The 19,997-nt window shown below is 46.1% G+C and overlaps 1 protein-coding gene across 3 annotated transcripts; it reads right to left on the bottom strand.

The window, feature by feature from the left end:
• Nucleotides 1–2,006: 2,006 nt before the first annotated feature.
• fignl2 (fidgetin like 2) lies at nucleotides 2,007–18,719 on the bottom strand. Of its 3 annotated transcripts, none has more exons than XM_023427652.2 (3): nucleotides 18,562–18,719; nucleotides 16,862–17,002; nucleotides 2,007–6,719 (listed from the first exon to the last, which is right to left on the bottom strand). In XM_023427652.2, the coding sequence occupies exons 2-3, from the start codon at nucleotides 16,884–16,886 to the stop codon at nucleotides 4,672–4,674; spliced, it is 2,073 nt and encodes a 690-aa protein (XP_023283420.1). In that variant the 5' UTR covers nucleotides 16,887–17,002; nucleotides 18,562–18,719; the 3' UTR covers nucleotides 2,007–4,671. The 3 variants fall into 3 exon arrangements, with proteins under 3 accessions (XP_023283420.1, XP_023283421.1, XP_087035754.1); XM_023427653.2 differs by lacking the exon at nucleotides 18,562–18,719 and adding an exon at nucleotides 18,044–18,330; XM_087179628.1 differs by lacking the exon at nucleotides 16,862–17,002 and having other exon boundaries at nucleotides 18,562–18,717.
• Nucleotides 18,720–19,997: the final 1,278 nt, after the last annotated feature.

Here is a 19,997-nt window from a genome sequence, read left to right as displayed (position 1 = left end):
AGTATCAAGGCCCGGACAACGGAGGGCCAGCAGCACGGCAAAGGTAGAGAGGTGGACTGTGTCCCTGTGAAATGAGATTCAGAGAGTGGACCCTTTTTTTATATATATATATATATATATATGAAGGTTGTTACTATAAATAACTTTCAAGTTTTTGCAGCACACACTGAAGACCACCATGAAAATCTGATATTCAAGTTGAGTGCATGCTGAACGAATAGCCTGCAATCACAGCTGACATCAGCACAAAACAAATATACAAAGACTGAACGAATTCTTCATGAATGCATCAATTCACCATCTACAAACTGTGGTTTACATTATAGCTGCAGACGTGACATTATCATGTTATGTAACATGTGTAATAAGGTAAATTAATCCTATATAACCTTAACTAGTTTATAAACCCAACTATATACAGGTAATATTCTGATAATTAACATGTATATCTTTCAATTATTCCAATTATTGTGAAATGTACTTTCAGTATCACTTTTTATTAGAGCTGTATTGCGGTGAGGAAAGTGTGACAGAGCTGTGTCCTCCTACTCACTGCCACAGCATGAGTAAATAGGACAGCAGCTCATTAGCATCTTTTATTATCCAATTACAAACTCTGCTCGCCTAATTACCTCCAATCAGCAGGGAGAAGAAAATGATTGACTTCCTGGAGGAAAGACATCGCTCAGGACAAAAAGGACAAATGGGTTTTCAGTCTCTTACTGGAAGTGACTCACCCAAAGTCAGTCTATGGGAGTAAATGGACGTAGGAGGCAGCTACTGTTCGGATGTTTCAGAAATGAATGATCGCATATACCATGGCAGTGTAACAACCTGATGCTAGTATGAAAACACCTTTCAGACTCCAGCTGGGGCATTATCAGTACTAGGTGTTTTACTCGTGAAAAGGTTTGATTACTGTGGTGTGAAAGTAGGTGAAATAAGTCTCCCCTCATATTCCAATGTGACATTTCCACATGGTCTATTCTACTTACACAAGGTTATGTTGTTCTGTGGATTATGTTATTGAGTTTGTGACAGGAAAAGATAGGATATAATTTTCAAACAGCTGCAGAAACGATTATCCTTCATCAGAGGATGAAGGGCAGCCACTGCACAAGGTTGCGCTTATAACAGAGCTATGCATCATTATTAGACAATTAATTACTCTGTCATCAACACCACCAGCAACACTGCTCTACTGGGATTCAGACACAGATGTTTTTCGAACTCTGCTTTGACACCACTATCCATAACTGGGCTGCGATGAATCCCGTTTCAGGCTTCGGCTAAACTTTGGCTTCTTCGCACAGAGTTGGTCAGATTTACTTCTTCTTCTCTCAGTTAGTTTTGAGTCTTTGAAAGATGTCAGGAAAGGCCAGAAATAGCATGGGGCAGGCCGCTGGGACGGGCTGTTGTTTACAGACAGTGACAGGGATGAAGGACCTCTGTGCTCTGGTGCTGGGCCCGAAGCCTCAGGGGTGTACTAGCGCTGCTTCTGCTGCCGCTCTGGACACTGCAACACACCGCACACACAAAAACACGCAAACATGCAGGCCGACTAACTGATGTGCACGTGGACACACAAAATACATACAGTACATCTTTGTGATTCTGTTTCACACAGACACACACATATTATTTCTGGTCTTCTTACGACACACACTTGTTTTAACTCTAACAGCAGCGCACCTTCATCTGAACCATTATGTCGCCGGTTGATTTTTTCATATTGCCTTTACCTGCTGGCTACACAAGCTTACAGTGTGAAGTCAATCCAAGCTGATGTTAGAACAAGACCAAAACCTCATGATGTATTCTAGTGTGTTGATACGTTAAAACGATTTAGCAATCAGTTTAAGTAACCGTGCTGACCTCAACACCGGGGTCAAGCCAGGCTACCGACACTGAGACGGTGGTAAGCACCAGCATCGTGTAGTTTCTGCACTCTGGTCAATTGCAGTACCTTGAAAAAAAAAAATAAACAAAGAGACATAACCGCAGTGCAGTATTGACAAATTCTGTTTAATATTGTGTGATACTCTTCTCTTAAAATACAGTCTTTTCTGAGGTAGACCATTACAGTTCAAGAACATTATTATCATTTTTAAAACAGACATCAAAAAAGACATGAAATAAATACTTTCATGTACAATATGCCGCAAAAATGAGGTAGAAATGGTTACAGAAAATGTACAATAACCAAGGACAAAGTTACCGCAATAACAGATCAAAACATGTAAAAAATAAAAGCTTGTTTTGTTGGACAAACTGTGGGGAGTGGTGGGAACAACAATGAATCAAAATATTGTAGCTACTTGTACCTCTCAGTTATCGTTATTATTCAATTCCTGTAATTACATGTGAATAATTGCTCATATTATGGAGACGCTGCCGCTTGAGGCAGGGGTTGCTCTTTAATTTATAAATGTGTTTTCAGTTTCTGAGACAGTGATCAGTATGCACAGCGGGGGTCACTCTGATTGATCTGGCTGTATGGCATGACTGAAGCCACCAGCTGGGGAGAGAAGGCTGCAGTGTGATATAGGGTTGCTGGACATCAATCAGACCACTTCCACTCCCGAGGAATCGGTGTAAGGGGAGGGGGGTGGGGGGAGAGGACACAACGCCACATGGCCACCGGGGCTCGTGGCCAGGGGGCAATCCAATCTAATGAGACTGCACTGGGGAGAGAGAGAAAAAGAGAAAAAGAATGATGATGAGGGAAGGGGGGGAGGGAGGACGGGAGGGAGGGAGGGACAGAGGAGGAGGAAAGGGCGGGAGGAAATATTACATCATTCTGTGTATACCTCCTCAGGACCATGGCAACAGTCTAACACGAGCGACCTCTGTACCTGCCGTCCAGTGACCAGCTTTTTCCAGCTTGTTAAAACAGAACTGTAGCGCTGCTGCAAAAGGAGCGACTTGTCTGGATTGTCTACATGTTGGGTTCATCCACAATATGTACACATGAACTGAAGCTCTGGACTTTGGGATTTGCTGAAAGCTACACACAACAACTGCTTTTTTTTTTGTTTTTTTTGTTTTTGGGGTTTTTTTTGCATCTGTGTTTTTGTATGTCGTTTTTTTAGAAGGTATTTTGTGCTCAGAGGTTCCGTGTGAGTGCGCGTGTAGGATTGTGTGTGTTATATTTACATTTTCAGCTGTAAAACTATAGACAGCGCACATGCATATACAGAATATGTAAACACTACATAACAGCGATCTGCAAGCAGTTTGTCCAACAAAAAAAGGAATATTTTCTGTATTCTAGCATTTCTTGAAGACAATCATCACTCCACCATAAACTACAATAAAAATCAAAGGTAAAAGAACAGAAAAGAAAATGTATTTATATATTCATATATAATAATACATGGATTTATGGCATCAAATATCCTTTGAAATACCTGAATTACATTCAATGTTACTCTTTGTAGCATATTCAAGTTTCTCTCCCGAGGTAAAAGCCCAGCTGCAGTGGGTGTTACAAGACTGTCAGGTTTCTCCTCGCTCCTTTATCTCGCTCCGCGACACTCCCTACTAAGACCCTAAGATTACATACATTCTTTATTTCATATTTCTGAGGTAAAGAAATTCTTCCTGAGCATTTCAAACAAGACTACATACTAAAAAAACAAAAGGAGTAAGTGAAATAGAAAACAGACACGCTGTAGGAGAAGCTGGGTGTGCAGGTTAAGTGTTGCTCTGTGAGTGTGATTCTCAGGAAAACTGCACTCGATGAGGAATGTGAGATCGAGAACAAACTCGTGGAAGTCCACAACGACAATCCAAAAGTTAAGCCATTCGAAGTGTGAGTATATTTATACGAAGATACACGTAAAAGTATTTCTACATCCAAACATGTCGAGCGTAACTGCGAGGTTTCACTCGGACAACTGAACTCCTGGCGAGGGACAGCCACGTGGTCGGATTTAATAAATGTGATTACATTTTCTTTCCTTTCCCAGAAGAGTGAGGACTAACTGCTGCGTCATGATTTGGTAACAAGCTATCGAGAATATTAATATATTGTGATTTTGAGGACCAGTCTGTTTTGAGAAATAGAACAGTACTGCTGATTATTCATTTGGTTTGACATGTTTTTGGTCAAAGACTGGTTTGCTGAAATGTTGCTGATCCCGAGCCCTTCGTACTTAATGATTAGTGACAATCCAATGACTAAATCAACATTAGGATAACATGGAAGTGGACTGGCAATAAATACGATCCTGAGAGTAGCAGTCAAGGGGGGTATTTTCCAAACCCTGATTATCCATAATCTTGGACCACGTCACCTAGCAACAAATAATTGATTTTGTCCTGGACCAAGGCTAATCAGGATCTCTGAGAGTATCCAAATAGCTATCTGATTCTCCCATTGGCCAAACGACTAATACACTACCCCACTCAGCAAGGCTTGTTCATCTTTCTTTTCTTTGGGAAAAATAAAATATTGCGGATATTCATAGCAAAACAAAAACAGTACACCATGGCATGCTTCTGCCAGTAAAACAACTCTGTCAGCTCTCCTGTATCGTTGAGCTTCTCTGGCTCTTTTGGCTTCATAATCTGTAATTACAAAACAACAACAAAACATTCCCAAGGCTTGCCATGTCAGAACAAAGACACGTTCGTAGTGCAGTCCGAGTTCAGTGACTGGCTGCTTTCTCAGTGGCTATACATCTTGCTCCACTCTGTACAAGTGTCCAGTTCTTTTGCGGTGGTGTGTGGGCACACCTTGCAGAAGGCATTCTCAAAGTCTGTGAAGGCTGGGGGTTTGGAGGATGTGGGGAGACCATGCATGGCTCCATTGGGGGAGGCCGCAGAGGAGAGCGCCTGCTGGCTGAGCTGCAGCAGCTCCCACACTGAGAAGCCCTCAGAGCGCTGAAGCACAGCGCTCAGCTCCCGCTCGCTCAGGCTGCAGCCCTGGGGCGAGAGCGCCTGCAGCAGCACTTGCCTACGCATGCCCACATCTGGCAGGCCGACGTGATATCGCTTGGCAAAGCTCCGATGAACTGCTTCTTGCAGCAGATCTGGCCTGCCAGTGGCACACACAAGAATCACCAGACCTGTGGTCCCCACCTGGGCTTTCTCCAGGGTGGTCAACAATGTCTGCCTCAGCCCCTCCTCTTCCATGGCCTCCACCTGGCTGAGCAGCACCACTGAGGGCTGCCGCGCCCCTGCCACCTGCAGCAGAGACCCCAGAATGTGCTCTGCCTCAGCCTTCCCTTTAGAGGCCAGCATGGCTCCACTCAGCCGGTAGAAGGAAGCCCCCAGCTGTGAAGCCAAAGACCGAGTCAACGTCGTCTTGCCCCCTCCCCGGGGTCCAAACAGCAGGACGGTTCTTGGTGGCCGCACCACTGGACTGGGCCTTAACACAGGCCACAGCAGGTCCTCCTCCAGGGCAGTCTTGACATGGGTGAGCCCGGCTAGCTCACCCCAGCCCAGGGCTGGGCTGCAGTCTAATAACTCCCCATTAACAAGGTCCAGCAATCGGGGATCTGGACTCTTCATAGTCTCAACGGTTGGCCCACACAGTGGAGGTCGTTTGTGGGCCTGGGAGCGATGCTGCTGCTGCTGTTGGGTGAAGCCCTGCTCTGCCACGCCATTCTCCCCCGTCATACCCGCTGGAGGGCTGTACTCCCCTGCTGCCCCATACTGAGGAGACACCAGGGGCTGGGAGGAGGGCTTACTGGGCTTGAAGGTTTGAGGGTCTGTGCTGCCTGAACTGCTGAAGCCATTTCCTCGGCACTCTGTTTTGTCATTCACACTGTAGGGTGAGTTTCCTCCGGCCTTCAACGGATCGTAGCTATATTTCCTGTAACGAGAGCCATCCCCTCCCTCATCCTTTTCTACTGTCATCTCGAATGCTTTTCTTTTTAATGTCCCTCCAGACTCAGATGTCCCAAGGTTGGTGCTCTGGTAACCATAGCTGCCTCCTACCACTGTGGGCCTGGAGGGTACTGGAGTAGGGGCTGACAGACCCGAGGGCAGGTAGGTTGCAGAGGGGTGGCTGTAGCTGGGGGCAAGGCTGGTCTGGGGAGGGTACGTGCTGGGGGGATAGTTATAGACAGGTGTGGTGGGGCTATAGCTGGACACCAGAGTGGGGGTGGACTGGAGAGTGTGCAGGGAGGCAGGGGGAAGTGCTGCGCTGGGTTGGGGACAGTACCCTGAGGAGAGATAGGTGCCATTGTAGCTGGAGGGGTACTCGCTGGAGCCACTGCAGGAGCTGCTGCCACTGTAGCCGGAGTCTGAGAGGTTACTGTTCACCACAGACACACTGCTAACCCCTGGAGGGCCTGCGGACGTGGCTACAACCTTGGAGCCTGAGAGGCTGTCATGTCCTCCCGGGGGCACCAGGGAATAGGAGGCATCAGTGCTGTGCGTCAGTGGCCAGGGCTCCAGCTCAGTCTTGTGGCCATTGAGGCTCCCAAAGGTTCCTGGCTCTGGATAGGTGCCGACGGTAGGTGGCCGGTCATACGGCGAGTCCAGCACACCAGCGTACTTCTCAGCATAGCGCTTCAACAGGTTGGAGGCTGTCAAGGCGGAGATGTCGTCATTGGCCCAGGCGTAGTTGTAGGAGCCGCGGCTGCGGCCAGAGTAAAACTCCGACTTGTGGGCCGGAGAGGAGGTGGTGGAGGAGACGTCCAGGTGCTGCTCAGGCCACTGGCTGAGAGGCTGGGCATGCTCTGGGTTCCAGTGCATCTTCAACAGACCTGACAAAGGAAACACACACATATGTATTACATTTTGAACTTGACAAACCGGAGACGCAGTATGCAATCAAAATGCTTTGTTTACCACGACATGTGCCTCAGCACATCTGGCCTGACAGCATTTGTCACGACCAGGAATTTATGATTATTATGAACACGACCTTCAACCAAAAATATTAGCCTACATTCAGCTTGATATAGATTAGTAAACAAACAGAAGTTTAGACTCTCTTCCATGACTGTTCACTATCATGTGACAGTGACACATGGTCTAAGCTGCAGTGACAAGAAATGTCCTTTCTTCTGTTTGGAAATGAATCTTTTTTCATTCATGCTTGGTGGCGGGGGGCTCAAATTTCCCAAAGAGGGAGAGGAAGGTAAAGGGGGGGGGGGCGGATGGAGACAGAGAATGCTGCAGAAACAGAAAGAGTGAAAGCAGATCGGTAGAAGCTGGATGTGTTGTTTTGCAGTTTCCCAGCTTATGTGGGAGTAGCGATAAGATCCCACTACTATTCCCCATACTGCTAGCATCTGCAGGTCTCCCAGAGGAGCTATTGTTATCTCCCTGTGCATGTTGCTCTGAATGCCTGCTCTCCGCCCTGCACCCCCACCTACCACCCACCAATCCACCCACCCACCGTACACCAGAGCTCCAAAGGCCCAGTGGCCGGCTGGACAGAGGGAGGGAGGGAGGGAGGGAGAGGGGAAGGAGGGTGTGTGTGCGTGTGTGTGTGTGTGTGTGTGTGGACAGTGGTGTAGAGAGAGTGAGAAAGAAAGGAGGAAAAAAGAAAGAGGGGGGTTGGGGTTGGAATTGCAGCATAGTGTGCTATTCATCAGCACAGTCTCCCATGGAACATTGGGAAAGTGGAATGTCTGTTCCTCTGGCTGACTTCAGCACAGGCCGAGGTCTGATTGATCATGGCTGCTCCGCACTGAGCGCATTGGCAGGCTAACAGGAGAGAAGGCAGCCGGGCAAAAAAAAAAAAAAAAAAGGTATTTTGATCCATTAATTGTTTTTCCCTCCATGTCCCCTCATGAAAACATCTTATCTTCCTCTAAAATATTAATCTGGCATTGCATTTGAAATGTGTGGAACATGCACATACCAAGCTCCTTTAGGGTTGCAACTAACAATCATTTTCATTATCGATTCTTTTTTTTTGGATTAATCAATTAATTGTTTTGTCTATAAAAAGCCAGAAAACTGTGAAAAATGTAATTTTCCACAGACCAAGGTAAGGTCCTCTAATGTCTAAAACCCAAAGATATTCTGTTTACCATCATGTACGACAAAGAAAAAATCATCACATGTGATGCCTGCATGTGAAATGCATCTGCTAATTTTCAGTGTTCACGTGCTATTCTCTTTGCCCTGTCAAGCCCATTTTACATGAGTATGAACCAAATACATCACAATATCATAGTTATAGATTCATCTATTTCATGGAGACTAGCACCACCTCTTGCTGAGGCATTAGCTTGACATTCCACACATAGCTTGGCATTATTGAACTGCTACGATTTACCCTGAGGTGACGACTACTCCAGCTAGAACAGGGAGGTAAAAAGGAATATGGCGAAAGCTGTCATTACTGGCCTCTCTGCCTTCCCTTCAGTGGACGCCTGATGATTCATTATTCATGGCTGTCTGTGTGTGTGGAGCCAGGCTTCTTATTGCCATTTAAATCAAATCTCAATATCCACAGCCTGTGATTTTGCTGCTGCTCTCCCTCTCTCAAGCTCACTCCTAAACTTTGGCCTCTTTCTTTTCCCCCGCTTTCCAAACCTCCCCATGTGTATTTTCAGATTATGCCTGTTATTTATTCAGTCAAATGAGACCAGCAGACCAGATGGCTGTTGGATTATCATGTCCTTCATATTCAAATCCACTGCCTTAAGTTCCCAATGGCCAAACCAGTTCAAGTACTTCCCTAAGCTTCAGCCAACCCACACAGCCACACACCCACCACAGCAAGCTGTACAAGAACATTCTCACACTCTTGTATTTTTACAAACATGCTGAAGACATTGGCTTGTCCACACCCAGATAACCACATATTTTTGTGGTCTGACTTGCAGGTCTTTGTCCAGCCTGCAGAAACCATATATGTCCTGCAGGCCCTTCCCATCTGCAGCCCAACCAGTTTGTGAGCAGCCCCAATAATGGGGCCTGTGTGTGACAGAGATGGATGAGAGCCCAGGGGAGCTCATAAAACCTGCAGCGGGGAGGGAGGGAGGGATGGAGGGATGGAGGGATGGATGGAAGGAGGGAGGGATAGAGGGAGGGGAAAGAGTGGACAGCAGGCGCTTCGTCCTCTCTAAGCGGACTGGAGCGGACATTAGAGGACTCAGTGAGGCGGGCTAACTGCTGTCCACTCCATCATCAGAGTAGCACCAGCACAGAATGGACTTCTCTCACACTACCCCACCCCCTGACCAATCTAATGACCAGCTGCCAATACCTGAGGAACCAGTTCACTGTTTTCATTTCTACAAGTCTTTTTAAAAAAGTGCATTATTCTGTGTAATTCTCTCTGTCGGCGCACGGTGAGTTTGATGAGTGACCGGCCGCCACTCACCCCTGATGAACACAGCAGGGTTGCAGTGCAGTTCAGCCCTTTCCATGTAATTAGATCTTGCCTTCTGCTGGATTGTGGTTTTCAGAGCAGTAGCGCTCCACAATAAACTGAGCAAGCTCTAATCTACACTTCTACTTAAATCAGAGCCATCATGTAGATTAATTCACTGGAGGGCGAGGAAGAAAGCTAAGATTAGAAGTAGGAAATCAGGACAATGTGAGCAGACTGTGGGTAGCAGTGCAATCATTAGATTGACTCTAGTATATGTTTCAGTGCAATGCTAGACTGTAAATTATCCTATAAAACACTGAATCAAGACAATACACTGCTAATATAATTTGTGAATTTTCATTTCCAGCTCCAACATTGTGACATTTCCCTTTCCTGCTTCACCCCCATCAACACTCTCTCAATCACATTAGAGGAGGATTACGGATGAAAAACACATTGTTTAAACACGGACCAGGACATCGTGATGTTTGAAACTGGGAATCGTGTCCTCATCTGATTGATCTGGAAGCTTTTGAAGCCACTGTTAGCAAAAGTAAAGCTGCTCTGCTCCGGTCACAAGGTCGGGGAACAAGTATTTAATATCTTTAATCATTCATTAGTAGCATTTTTAAATTCATATTAAACAAAATTACAGGAATTGGTTGCAGTGACCAAGTTCAGTATACTTAAATATGTGCAGAGGCTGCTTAGGTTGTTTCTATTGTTGGTTTCACTCGGCTGCAAGGAGGTTGATAAGAACCTTGTTTTGTGCACATGAAACTTCCCACTGTTTGTGTGTGTGTGTGTGTGTGTGTGTGTGTGTGTGTGTGTTCTTGGCCCCAGGAGAGACAGATGTTCTTCTGCTGACCGCCTTACTGTCTGTGCGGCCATTGTGATGGACGGCCGTCCAGCAGACGTGCACAGCTCGGACAATCCAGTTGGCCCTGAGACAAAGACTGAAGGATCCTATTGTCAGGGGCCTGTCTAATTATGGAAATCTTATTAATCTATTCAGCAGCAGTCCACTGACAGCTTTTGTGTTAGCCTGGGATTTATTGAGGGACCTGTGTGAGCTGCATCCTATTGTAGGAGTGCGTGATGAAGACAGTGGCACGGCCCTCTTCAGCAGAAACCTGCTTTACTTTGAGGTGACCCTAAAATTAAAATTAGACCACTTATGGCTCAGGGGGAGTGTGTTAGGTTCATCTGTGATTTCTGCCCTCGAATGCTCTAATTTAGTTTCTACAAAGTCACTGAATCTCATGTTGACTGGGTGAAACCGAAGTAGCTTCTGGCCAATAAAGGCTGGTAGTACTCTAGACTGTGTTGTGGTTTCCTATAAAAGAAGTATCAGTGGGTGAGGTGAAACGTTATCTTGGCAGGAGGCCCAGAGGCTCCAGTGCCGTTTCACAGCTCCCCTGAGGTTGCTTTCCCCTTCTCCCTTCCCGGCACTTTTGTTTTCCCTGCCCCGAGGAACAAAACGGACACGGATGCAACAAGCCTTCTGGGACAGTGTGCTATTAAACTGTGGCGACTGTGAAGGGGCCGCTTGTAAACAAGAGCGCTGTGGATCAATCCAATCAGGACTCTATTCAGGGCTGAGCTCTACCCCCAAACACTGACCGGAGAAAACACCACCGCTCCATCGCACACCTCCACACAGAGGCACAAATTAGGTAGAGGAACGTGTCTCTAAAACCTACCTCATACTTTGGTCATAATTTATCATAAAACATTAATATCAAGAGCTAGCATGATGCAGGCCTGCAGATGGTTGCTCAGCTGGTCAACTTCAAATTTACAATATACACACACACACACACACACACACACACACACACACACACACACACACACACACACATATATACATATATATATATACATAGGTATCAGAATTCAAGTCATGAATTTTATTTGCAAAATAACAAGTTAAACAAGTTAAAGCTAAAACTTTCCCTCTGCTCTAAATGAAACTGTTGACCCCAATGGCTTCCACAGCGCAACAGCCATTCTGTCTGTTCAACAAGGAGGTGAAATGTATTGAAAAAGATATCAACATAAACAGTTACAAAATTCTTTCAATGACTCGAAGCAAAAAGCTGCACAGAGGGCAGAGTCGAACTGTTTTGAGAATGCTGCTCCGGCTGTTGTGGCAGTATGTCAGGGATTCAATTTAGACAACGTCTCAGAAACAGACACTTCAAAAAAAAAAAAAAAGAAGAAAAAAGCTTGGAATGAATGCACTTACAATACAAAGCACACGGCCGTACCTAAGGGGAATGACAGGCAGAAAGTGGAGAGAAGGGCAGAGTGTGACAGACACTATATTTGTGCTGATAAATCACAAACTTGAGGCTTTGATGATTGCTTCAGTTGTTATGTATTCAGCAAGCGCAAGCTGATCAATGAGAAGCTGGATGAAACTGCTGCCTGCTGGACATTAATATGCAGAGGAAATTATCTCTTTCTTCAGTTAAACACAGTTTGGTCGAACATATCCAGTTAACTGTTTTACACGAGAATCGTTATGAATGATGAAGAGTTGAGTTTGATGTGCAAAGCAAGAAGCAACCGAGGGATTATTTATCAGAGTTTGTTATCTTGATTTGTCGTTCGCTCTTGAAGCCCCCTTAAGTCCTCTGTTCTCAAGTTCACTGTGATTTATGGCACTAATATCAAGCAGGACATTCTCACTAGGCTGTGGCCGTCCTCCCGCTGCACACTACCTGGCCTGTCATAAAAACACCAATCTGAGAGGCCGGCCACATTTCACAGGCTGGCAGGTACAGACACAGGAAAATTGTCTCTGGACGTTCTCTCACGTTGGTATGAAATACACATTTTATCAGCTCTTGCACAGTTTGTACGAACATAGTGAAAGCTGATGATGAATTCCTCACATATATTGTGGATTATGTCTGTTGTACTATGCTCATGTCACACAATGTCAAGTTACCACGTACAATGTTAACCCACGGATGGCCTCTGCTATCGTGTGGGGTATTGCCAAAAGGCTGTTGAAGGAAGTGAGAGGTCAGTCCTTGAGACCCTTTCCAAACCTGCCTTAAGACAGGGATAATGCACACACCAGACAACAGGGATCATAATTTATCAGCCATGCATAATTGGGCATTGCTAGGGAAAATTATTATAAATCTATGCGTTAGTCACAGGGCTGCTATCAATCAAAAGAAACACAATCCCACACTCCCACTCTGCCTGTCGCTCCCTCCGGCTCATCTGCTCCCTCTTTCATGGCCCTAAAAAGATGTAATAACAGAAGAGTGCAGGAGCTCTGGTGGGGAGTTTTCACACCTGCTGCCCAGAGCACGAGCAGACGCAGCTCTTTTCAAACACGCCTCACCAGTCTGATCCCAGGAGGAAGGAGCCCATCTCCTGCAATGGCATTGAGGGATGTCCTATGTGTGTGTGTGTGTGTTTCTCTCTCTGTCCCTATCTCTGTACCTTCCTCTTTCTGTGGATGGAGCTATCTGTACTCCATGTATCAGAATGACAGTTTGACTTGCTCTATTTTTTGTTTCATGCCCCTTTGGGAATGTTTCAGGCCAGCTGTCAGAACAGTTTTTGTCAGCATGTACAGCTAATATGGTTTTATTATAAGAGAAGGACAATATGACAACACTGTACTGCATTTTGAAGAATAATAAAATCATACTGCCCTTGTCTAATAAAATATACTTAGCATAAATGACAATTATTTTTCAAAACCAATCAATAAACATAATGAAACAAGCCTCTGTGTGGTACATCTCCAATTCATCGGCAGGGAACAAATATCCACATTGTCATTAAAAGTTGCTGTTTTGCAGAGTGGATGGAGCGGAGCAGCAGCCGAACTACTTGATGGCATTTGTTAAACATTGATTCATTTGCAAACGTGTTTAGAGCCGAAGGAAACGCAAAAAAGCAAGTTCCCATCTGAGTGCGTGCTCATTTTACAGCCCTGCTCTCAGCACGCTCCAAAACTAGAAAGCCTCCGGAATAATTGCTGGATGCGTCACTTCATGCTCGTAATTTTAGAAACAACTCCCCCATCCCCCGTGCCTGCTAACGCACGTCCACAAATGGTAGAAAGCCCCCCCCCCACCCAATCCCACCCCACCCCACTCCACCCTCTCATCCCCTCCACCCCTTCAAGAAAAACAGGGTTCCTATTTTCTGTGACTGCGGGCTGGCTTTAGGTCATTGTGTCCACTAATATATCAAAGAACAGCTGTCCTAAGGCTCTGTGATGACCAATCACCCCTTCCATCTGTCTCACTCGCCCAATCTCTGCTCTATCTCACCCTATTCAGCTCTATCCTTCCTTGCCGTTATTCCTTGCAATCTCCTTCTTTCCCTGTTTCTCTGCTTCTCCACCTCCCTCATTCCCCCCATTCCCAGTGACCATGTCGCATTCCCTTCTGTCTGTCCAAATCCCCTGTCCCCTCTGTGCTCCCAGCTTATACTCTCAGCACATGGACAGCGATGGGATTTGTTGTTTTCTGTTAGTACACACACAAATTATAGAAAGCTCAATAAATTCAACAGCCGCGGTCCCCGCTATGGCAGCGCGTTTTATGATCACTGCACTACAAACACCCTAATGGCATAACGATTTAAGTATGTTATTTCTCAAGTGTAGTCATTTACTAATTAGCCGTGCTGGTGTGAAAGACGTTGTGTCTCATTGTCGAGCTCTGAATTCTGCTGCCTCAGGAATCCAGTGAAGTGTTGCCATCCAAATGAGCCTCACCACCCTGCTTCTTAATTGGGCCCTTAACGGGAGCGGAGGTCTCCTTAATGAGCTGATGAACCCTCAGAGAGACAGAGCAGGGGGCCAGTGGACTCACGGGGCCCTGGGTCCCTAACCTTCTTTTCTTGTGGACACAGAGGCATGCAAACATACACATACACACACATACCCACAACCACACACACACACACGCATACTGGGGGCTAATTAGAGCCCATTCACACCCTACACTAATGATCCCGGCTCTTATTCACACACACTTTAGCAGGCTGTGTGTTTACTCAAGGGCCTCACAGGCCCCTCCACTGCACCACTCATACCACTCTGCCTACAATAGGGGTAGATGCTTGCATGGCCCTCCACCCTGCTCATTCAGGGGCCAGGATGAGATCTACTCCTTCTTTTTTCTATACAAACTATTCCATGACTTAGCCGAGTCATTCACAAAGACACTCGTGCAAAACATAAAAACAGAACCAGAAAGAGAAAGGAGAGGGAGAGGGGTCAGTCAGAGGAGAGCTATAAAAACTGCCAGATCTGGACTCCTGTGTGTAGTTGCCCTGTGTGTGTGTGTGTGTGTGTGTGTGTGTGTGTGTGTGTGTGTTTGTGTGTGTGTGTGTATGTGTGCTGTTTTAAAAGAAAAGGTATCGCTACACCAGCAGGGGCCCCAGCAACAAGAGTTAGGGCACTCCTGGGTTGGCGGCCTGGGACTGATTTAAGAGTGTGTTTGAAGTGCAGATTACAGATTCTTTGCACCAAATCCCTCCAGGAGTATCCATGGCCCCTGGAATCTCTCTCGGGTTTCTTCTCAGGTCCAGCCGTGGCTGCTCGCCCCAGCTTGAAGTCCTCTGGACTGGCCGGAGACGAGGACCAAGGCCGGACACACCAAGGAAGAATGAGACACACACAAACACACACACACACACACTGGCTGCATGTGGGATTTAAATAATTGAGACTGGATATGTTAGAGCAGTCCTGATAATCTAAGAGTGAAGTGTGTTGATGGGCGTACCTGTCCTAACTGTGTCATGCATTCATACACTGTGACCGGCCCATGTGCAGAGGCAGTAATGCCTACAGCAGGAATCAGAAATAGGGTTGGGATGTCGGAATGCTCGACATTCCCACAAAGGGAATTTCAACACGGAGGTGAGAGTCTTCACATGTCCTGCACATATGCAAAGTCCCTCACAGTCAGATTTTTGCTCAGCAGAATCATGACTACAGTCTTTTACTGAAAGACAGTGAGCTGCAGTGTCACCGGCGTGTGTTTGTGTGTCACTGGTCTGAGAGTAAACAGCATGACTACCTAACACTGCTGTGTGCGCCCATACAATCCCTCTGTCTGCACACACTCACACTAGGCAGGCTGTTCTGAGACGCTGAAGCGCTGCAGAACAGAGCCACTCTGTGCACGAGAAACCATCGAGCTGTTGGACAGAGCAGATGAAAACCAGCTTTGTGCGTCCTGATCATAAAACCCGATCACACACAAAGGCTGGTACGTACAGAAGATTCCCATGAAGCACCAGCAGTTTGCCAGCTCTGAAGACATGCTAACAATTCCACCAGCAGTTTGTGACATTCTTGAACGTGCTGTCCACTGCAGCAGCAGCGAGCGTGTTCAGTCAGTATGGACTAGCAGGGTGCAGGGAGCTGATGGAACGAGCAGTTAAACAAGCATTTGTGAGAAACAACACAAGCATGCATGCATGCCCTTGAGAACAAACGGTCTATGAGTGTTATTTGAGCAACTCAACCTAATTGGATTTGTAGCTATAAACATAATTTAATGGGAAAAAAACATGTTCTGGGAGAGCTGACATTAAGAGCCACTTGTGAGAGGACATGTTTCAAAACAACACACAGGGTCAACTACTTATTCAGCTGGCAACAATTCTGAATTCCATTCATCTGATGAGTGTTCAAATTATAACATCGGCTATTTCCAGGGTGAAATTCACAAAATGCAAACAAAGTTTAGTGTTTACTGTCAAAAATCTTCTCAAGATGCTTTTTCCAAGCTTTTTTGTCCCGTTTGAATTCACACACCCACACACTTGTCTTACACTGCCTCTGCAACCCATTTTTGAAGTTTTTACCACCAATTATGAAGTAATACTTTTTAAATTAACCCTTCTGTGTGATTTCCCTCTTTTCTTGTAACAGTCATGCCAATAATGCTCCTGTGAGGCGAGTTAAAGAGCTGGGAAAAGGGGCTCTTGAAGCCGAGGCCACGGAGGCAGCCCCATGCTGACCAGCAAACAATGCTGTTTTGGAGAGCCAGAGCACTGGACTCAAATGAAACCTGGTGGGAGGGTGCGAAGGCGGGGGGGGGGCAAAACTGGACACGTCAGTTATTAGGTCAGCACTGAGGGGAGAAAACAGAGAGCGGGGCAAAAAGGAGGGAGAGCAGGAGGCAGCATGGTGGTGGGTCCTGAGCTGTACTGGTAAAACGACACTGGCAGAACGTAGGGGTTTCTGCTGCTTAGACCATCAGCCCTCCAGCCTCCCTCTGTCCCTCTTCCTCCCCCCATCGGTGTCTTCCGCCTGATGATGAAACATTCAGACAGGGCCAGTGCGCAGGGTTTAGCATTTCCACAGCGCACGTCAAGGAAAAAGTTTCTGCACTGAGGCATGTCCACCGTTACCTTGCTGTTTGCAAACCACAGAACACAGTGTCCACTCCTGCTTATTTTTTGAGTAGAGGCTCATTGATTCAGGCAAAGTCCAACTGAGTCAAGTGAGGCTGTTTGGACTTGGTGTGACATGCAGCTGTGTGGACAGAAAGAAGGGTGCAGTGTACTCACTATAGGGGACAATAGGACTCAGCATTCTGTGGAGCTGGTCTCAGTAAGGAGGAATGCTGTTTTGTGAATGCCAGTTAAGGTTAGCATCCGTCCGGCTGTAGTCCATCACTGGCATGAGCTCGCACTGACAACAGAACAACCCTGAGAGAGGGGGGGGGGGGGGGGGGGGGGGGGGGGGGAGAAAGAGAGAGAGGAAGAGAGAGGTGAGGCAGTTACACGCTGCTGCACAATGTCTGGACAAACACTCACAGGTCAACCGACCAATCACACAAGCTCACACGGCAACACAAACCTAAACACACAGAACACAATTCACTCAGAGTATGATAGAATTACTGACCAACCTGAGAATGCTATCGGTGTAACAAAAACAGAGTTCACACAGTCTCACAAATACACACACTCTGCCAAATTGACGCACACAAGGGTATTCATTATAGGCAGGCATTAAGCTGATTGTGAAGCTGCGTTCAGCCTCTAAAGAGGGCTTTCTAAATCTGCCTCACAAAAAGACTCATGCATACCACTGCTCTGTGCACTGGGGCAATAAAGACTGCATTCTTAGGACACCAAACTCTTTTGAAGCTGCATACGCAAAGTGCAGAGGAAAAAAAATTTCACTTCTCAAGCTATCTAAAAAAATTATACTGTGTGACTGTAAAAATATGAAATCATACTTTTCAAAAAATGGATGAAATAAATGAATTCAACATACTGTGTTTCTCCATTTTCAAAAATGAGGATAAATAATCTGTATTCTAGGTTAAGGTTGTAAATGTCACATTTTAATGATGCACAGATTAAAAGCAGTTTAATCTTCCAGGTTTTATTGTTTTATTCTGATACAAAGCACCTCTCTGAGCAAACCCGTGAGATTAAAAACAACTGTCTGAAAATTTTGTTGTTTCATCGCAGCCATTTGTGTTATTTCTCAATTCCGTGGACACCAAAGCAGTTTTTATCCGCACTGTTGCTAAGCTGCTTTGTGTAAAAGCAGTAGACAAATAACTGAAATTGTCTTCCAGTTTTTAAAATCTGAAAACTTTTTATCCACAAATACACACATACATACAAATGCTTCTGTAAATATATAATCCATCTATAAGTCAAGAGGAGGCTTTAAAAAACAATGTAACAAAACATCACAAAATCTCAAATAGCTTTTTGACACCAGTATCTTACCTCATGCAACATTGTGACCTTTAGTGTTTTTGCATATTGTTGGAGTCGTCACAGAGACATCTGTCTTAGCATGTGTAAAAACAAACTGCAAGGCAGTTAGCAATGTACCGTTCATAGAGAAGTGAAATTACGCAATGACCACACGGCTGTCCCTGGACACCAACAGGCTTCACATACAACACCGCCTCCGACTACGACCCCCTCTGCTCTGACTGACAGTCAACTTTTAACACTCAGCCCAGAATAACTAACTACACTACGGCGGCAAACCACAGCTTCCACTTAAAGCAAACACAGCTCTGTACTTGCACAGTTCAGAGAGAGGCTGAAAGGACAAGGCAGAGGCAGGAGGCTTGGTTTGCTCAGGGAAATGTCTCATGGTCAGCGGCCAAAGAGGAGAGCTGCTACAACACGCTCAGCTCTTCCAACTTCGGCGGAGCCAAGTCAAACAGCGGGGAGAGCGGCGGGCGATGACAGCAGATCAACACAGAGATGCAGAGAAAGACAGGCAGCCTTACCTATTCATGCCTACATGTCCTCCATCAGATCTGAAAGCGCTAGGATAATCCCTGGAGTAGACCAGACCCGTGTGTGTGCACTGCTATGCTTTTTTTCAACATATGGGACACAACTCCACACACTCTCTCTCCCTCCCTCCCTCTCTCTACCTCCCTCTCTCTCTCTCTCTCTCTCTCTCTCTGGCCAGTGACAACAGAGTGAGCACTCAGCTCCCCTCCCCCATGGATCTCCCATCCCCCTCTCCCTCCCCTCCTTCTCTCTCTTTATGCTAAAAGTATTTAAGTGGGGAGAGAGAGAGAGAGAATGAGGGGAGGGCAGCAGGGAGGGTGGGGGACTGACCAATCCTGCTCTGAAGGAGAGAGAGGGTGATCACACAGAGAGGCCTGGACACAGCGGACAGTGGGGAGAGAGAGAGGGAGGGAGGGGGAGGGAGAGAGAGAGAGAGAGAGAGAGAGGGAGAGAGAGAGTTTTTAGTTGGAGGGAAATGACCAGGGTAAGTTTGGTTTGCCCCCTGAGGATTAAGAAAGAGCTGAAGGAACAGTGGTCAGATTGTGGTGAAAACACACAGAGGAACAATCTCTTATTTCTCCTCTGACTGACTAAAAAAGATGATGACCAAGTGACTTGAAAAATGTAATGAATTACTCATTTAAAAGTAAGCATGTCACTCAACTAATCACTCAAAGGCAGAAACAATGTGGCATTACTTGTTAAATAACCTTTTTGTTTCTCAGATCTATCAAAGATGCTTTCGGAGCCGCCACACCCACACGTCACATCCTCTATAGGTAACACGTTTAGAAAGCGAAAACAAGACAATGTGTTCAGCAAGCAGCCAGCCCACAGTTTGGAGGTATTTACTGATTAACAGCTGGCTCCGCCCCTGACAACTGCAATCCGGTCACCAGCACTGCAGAAGTCCTGTCCTCACACAGGCCTGATCCAGGACTGTCACACCAACAGTCCAGGACGGTCTTCTCCCAGGCCCCAGACATTTAAGTCACACAGCGTATCATTACGTTCACAGAAAGGATGCTCAAATACAAACTGAACAAGAATAGGCAATCTTCATAAGTATTCAGTAACAGCAGCAGCAGCAGCAGCAGCAGCAGCAGCCTGGTGCAACGTCACAACAAAAGTCATGACATAAGTCATCTCTGCAGTGTGCTCAGTGCTACCACTGGTGGAGGGAGACCTTTTTATTCAGTGGTATTGTTGTAATATCATTTGAAATGGTTTGAATTGCCTTTCATGGATGAGATTCCTCTTGATTAATCTGTGTTTTTCTACTTCACATGGCCTCACATTTGTTTTTTCCTACTTAAAGACACTGGGTTAACACTTTCCCAAAAACAAAAGCCAGTGTTTCCTGAATGTGGGTTTGCCAGTGGCGATCAAGTCAGTTAAGAAGACACATCAACCTCCCATCCAACTT

This window comes from Seriola lalandi, unplaced genomic scaffold (assembly GCF_002814215.2).
Source record: "Seriola lalandi dorsalis isolate HSWRI2012SDOR001 ecotype SW California unplaced genomic scaffold, Sedor1 jcf7180002054861, whole genome shotgun sequence".
Taxonomy (NCBI): Eukaryota; Metazoa; Chordata; class Actinopteri; order Carangiformes; family Carangidae; genus Seriola; species Seriola lalandi.
This window is presented reverse-complemented; position numbering and strand designations above follow the sequence as displayed.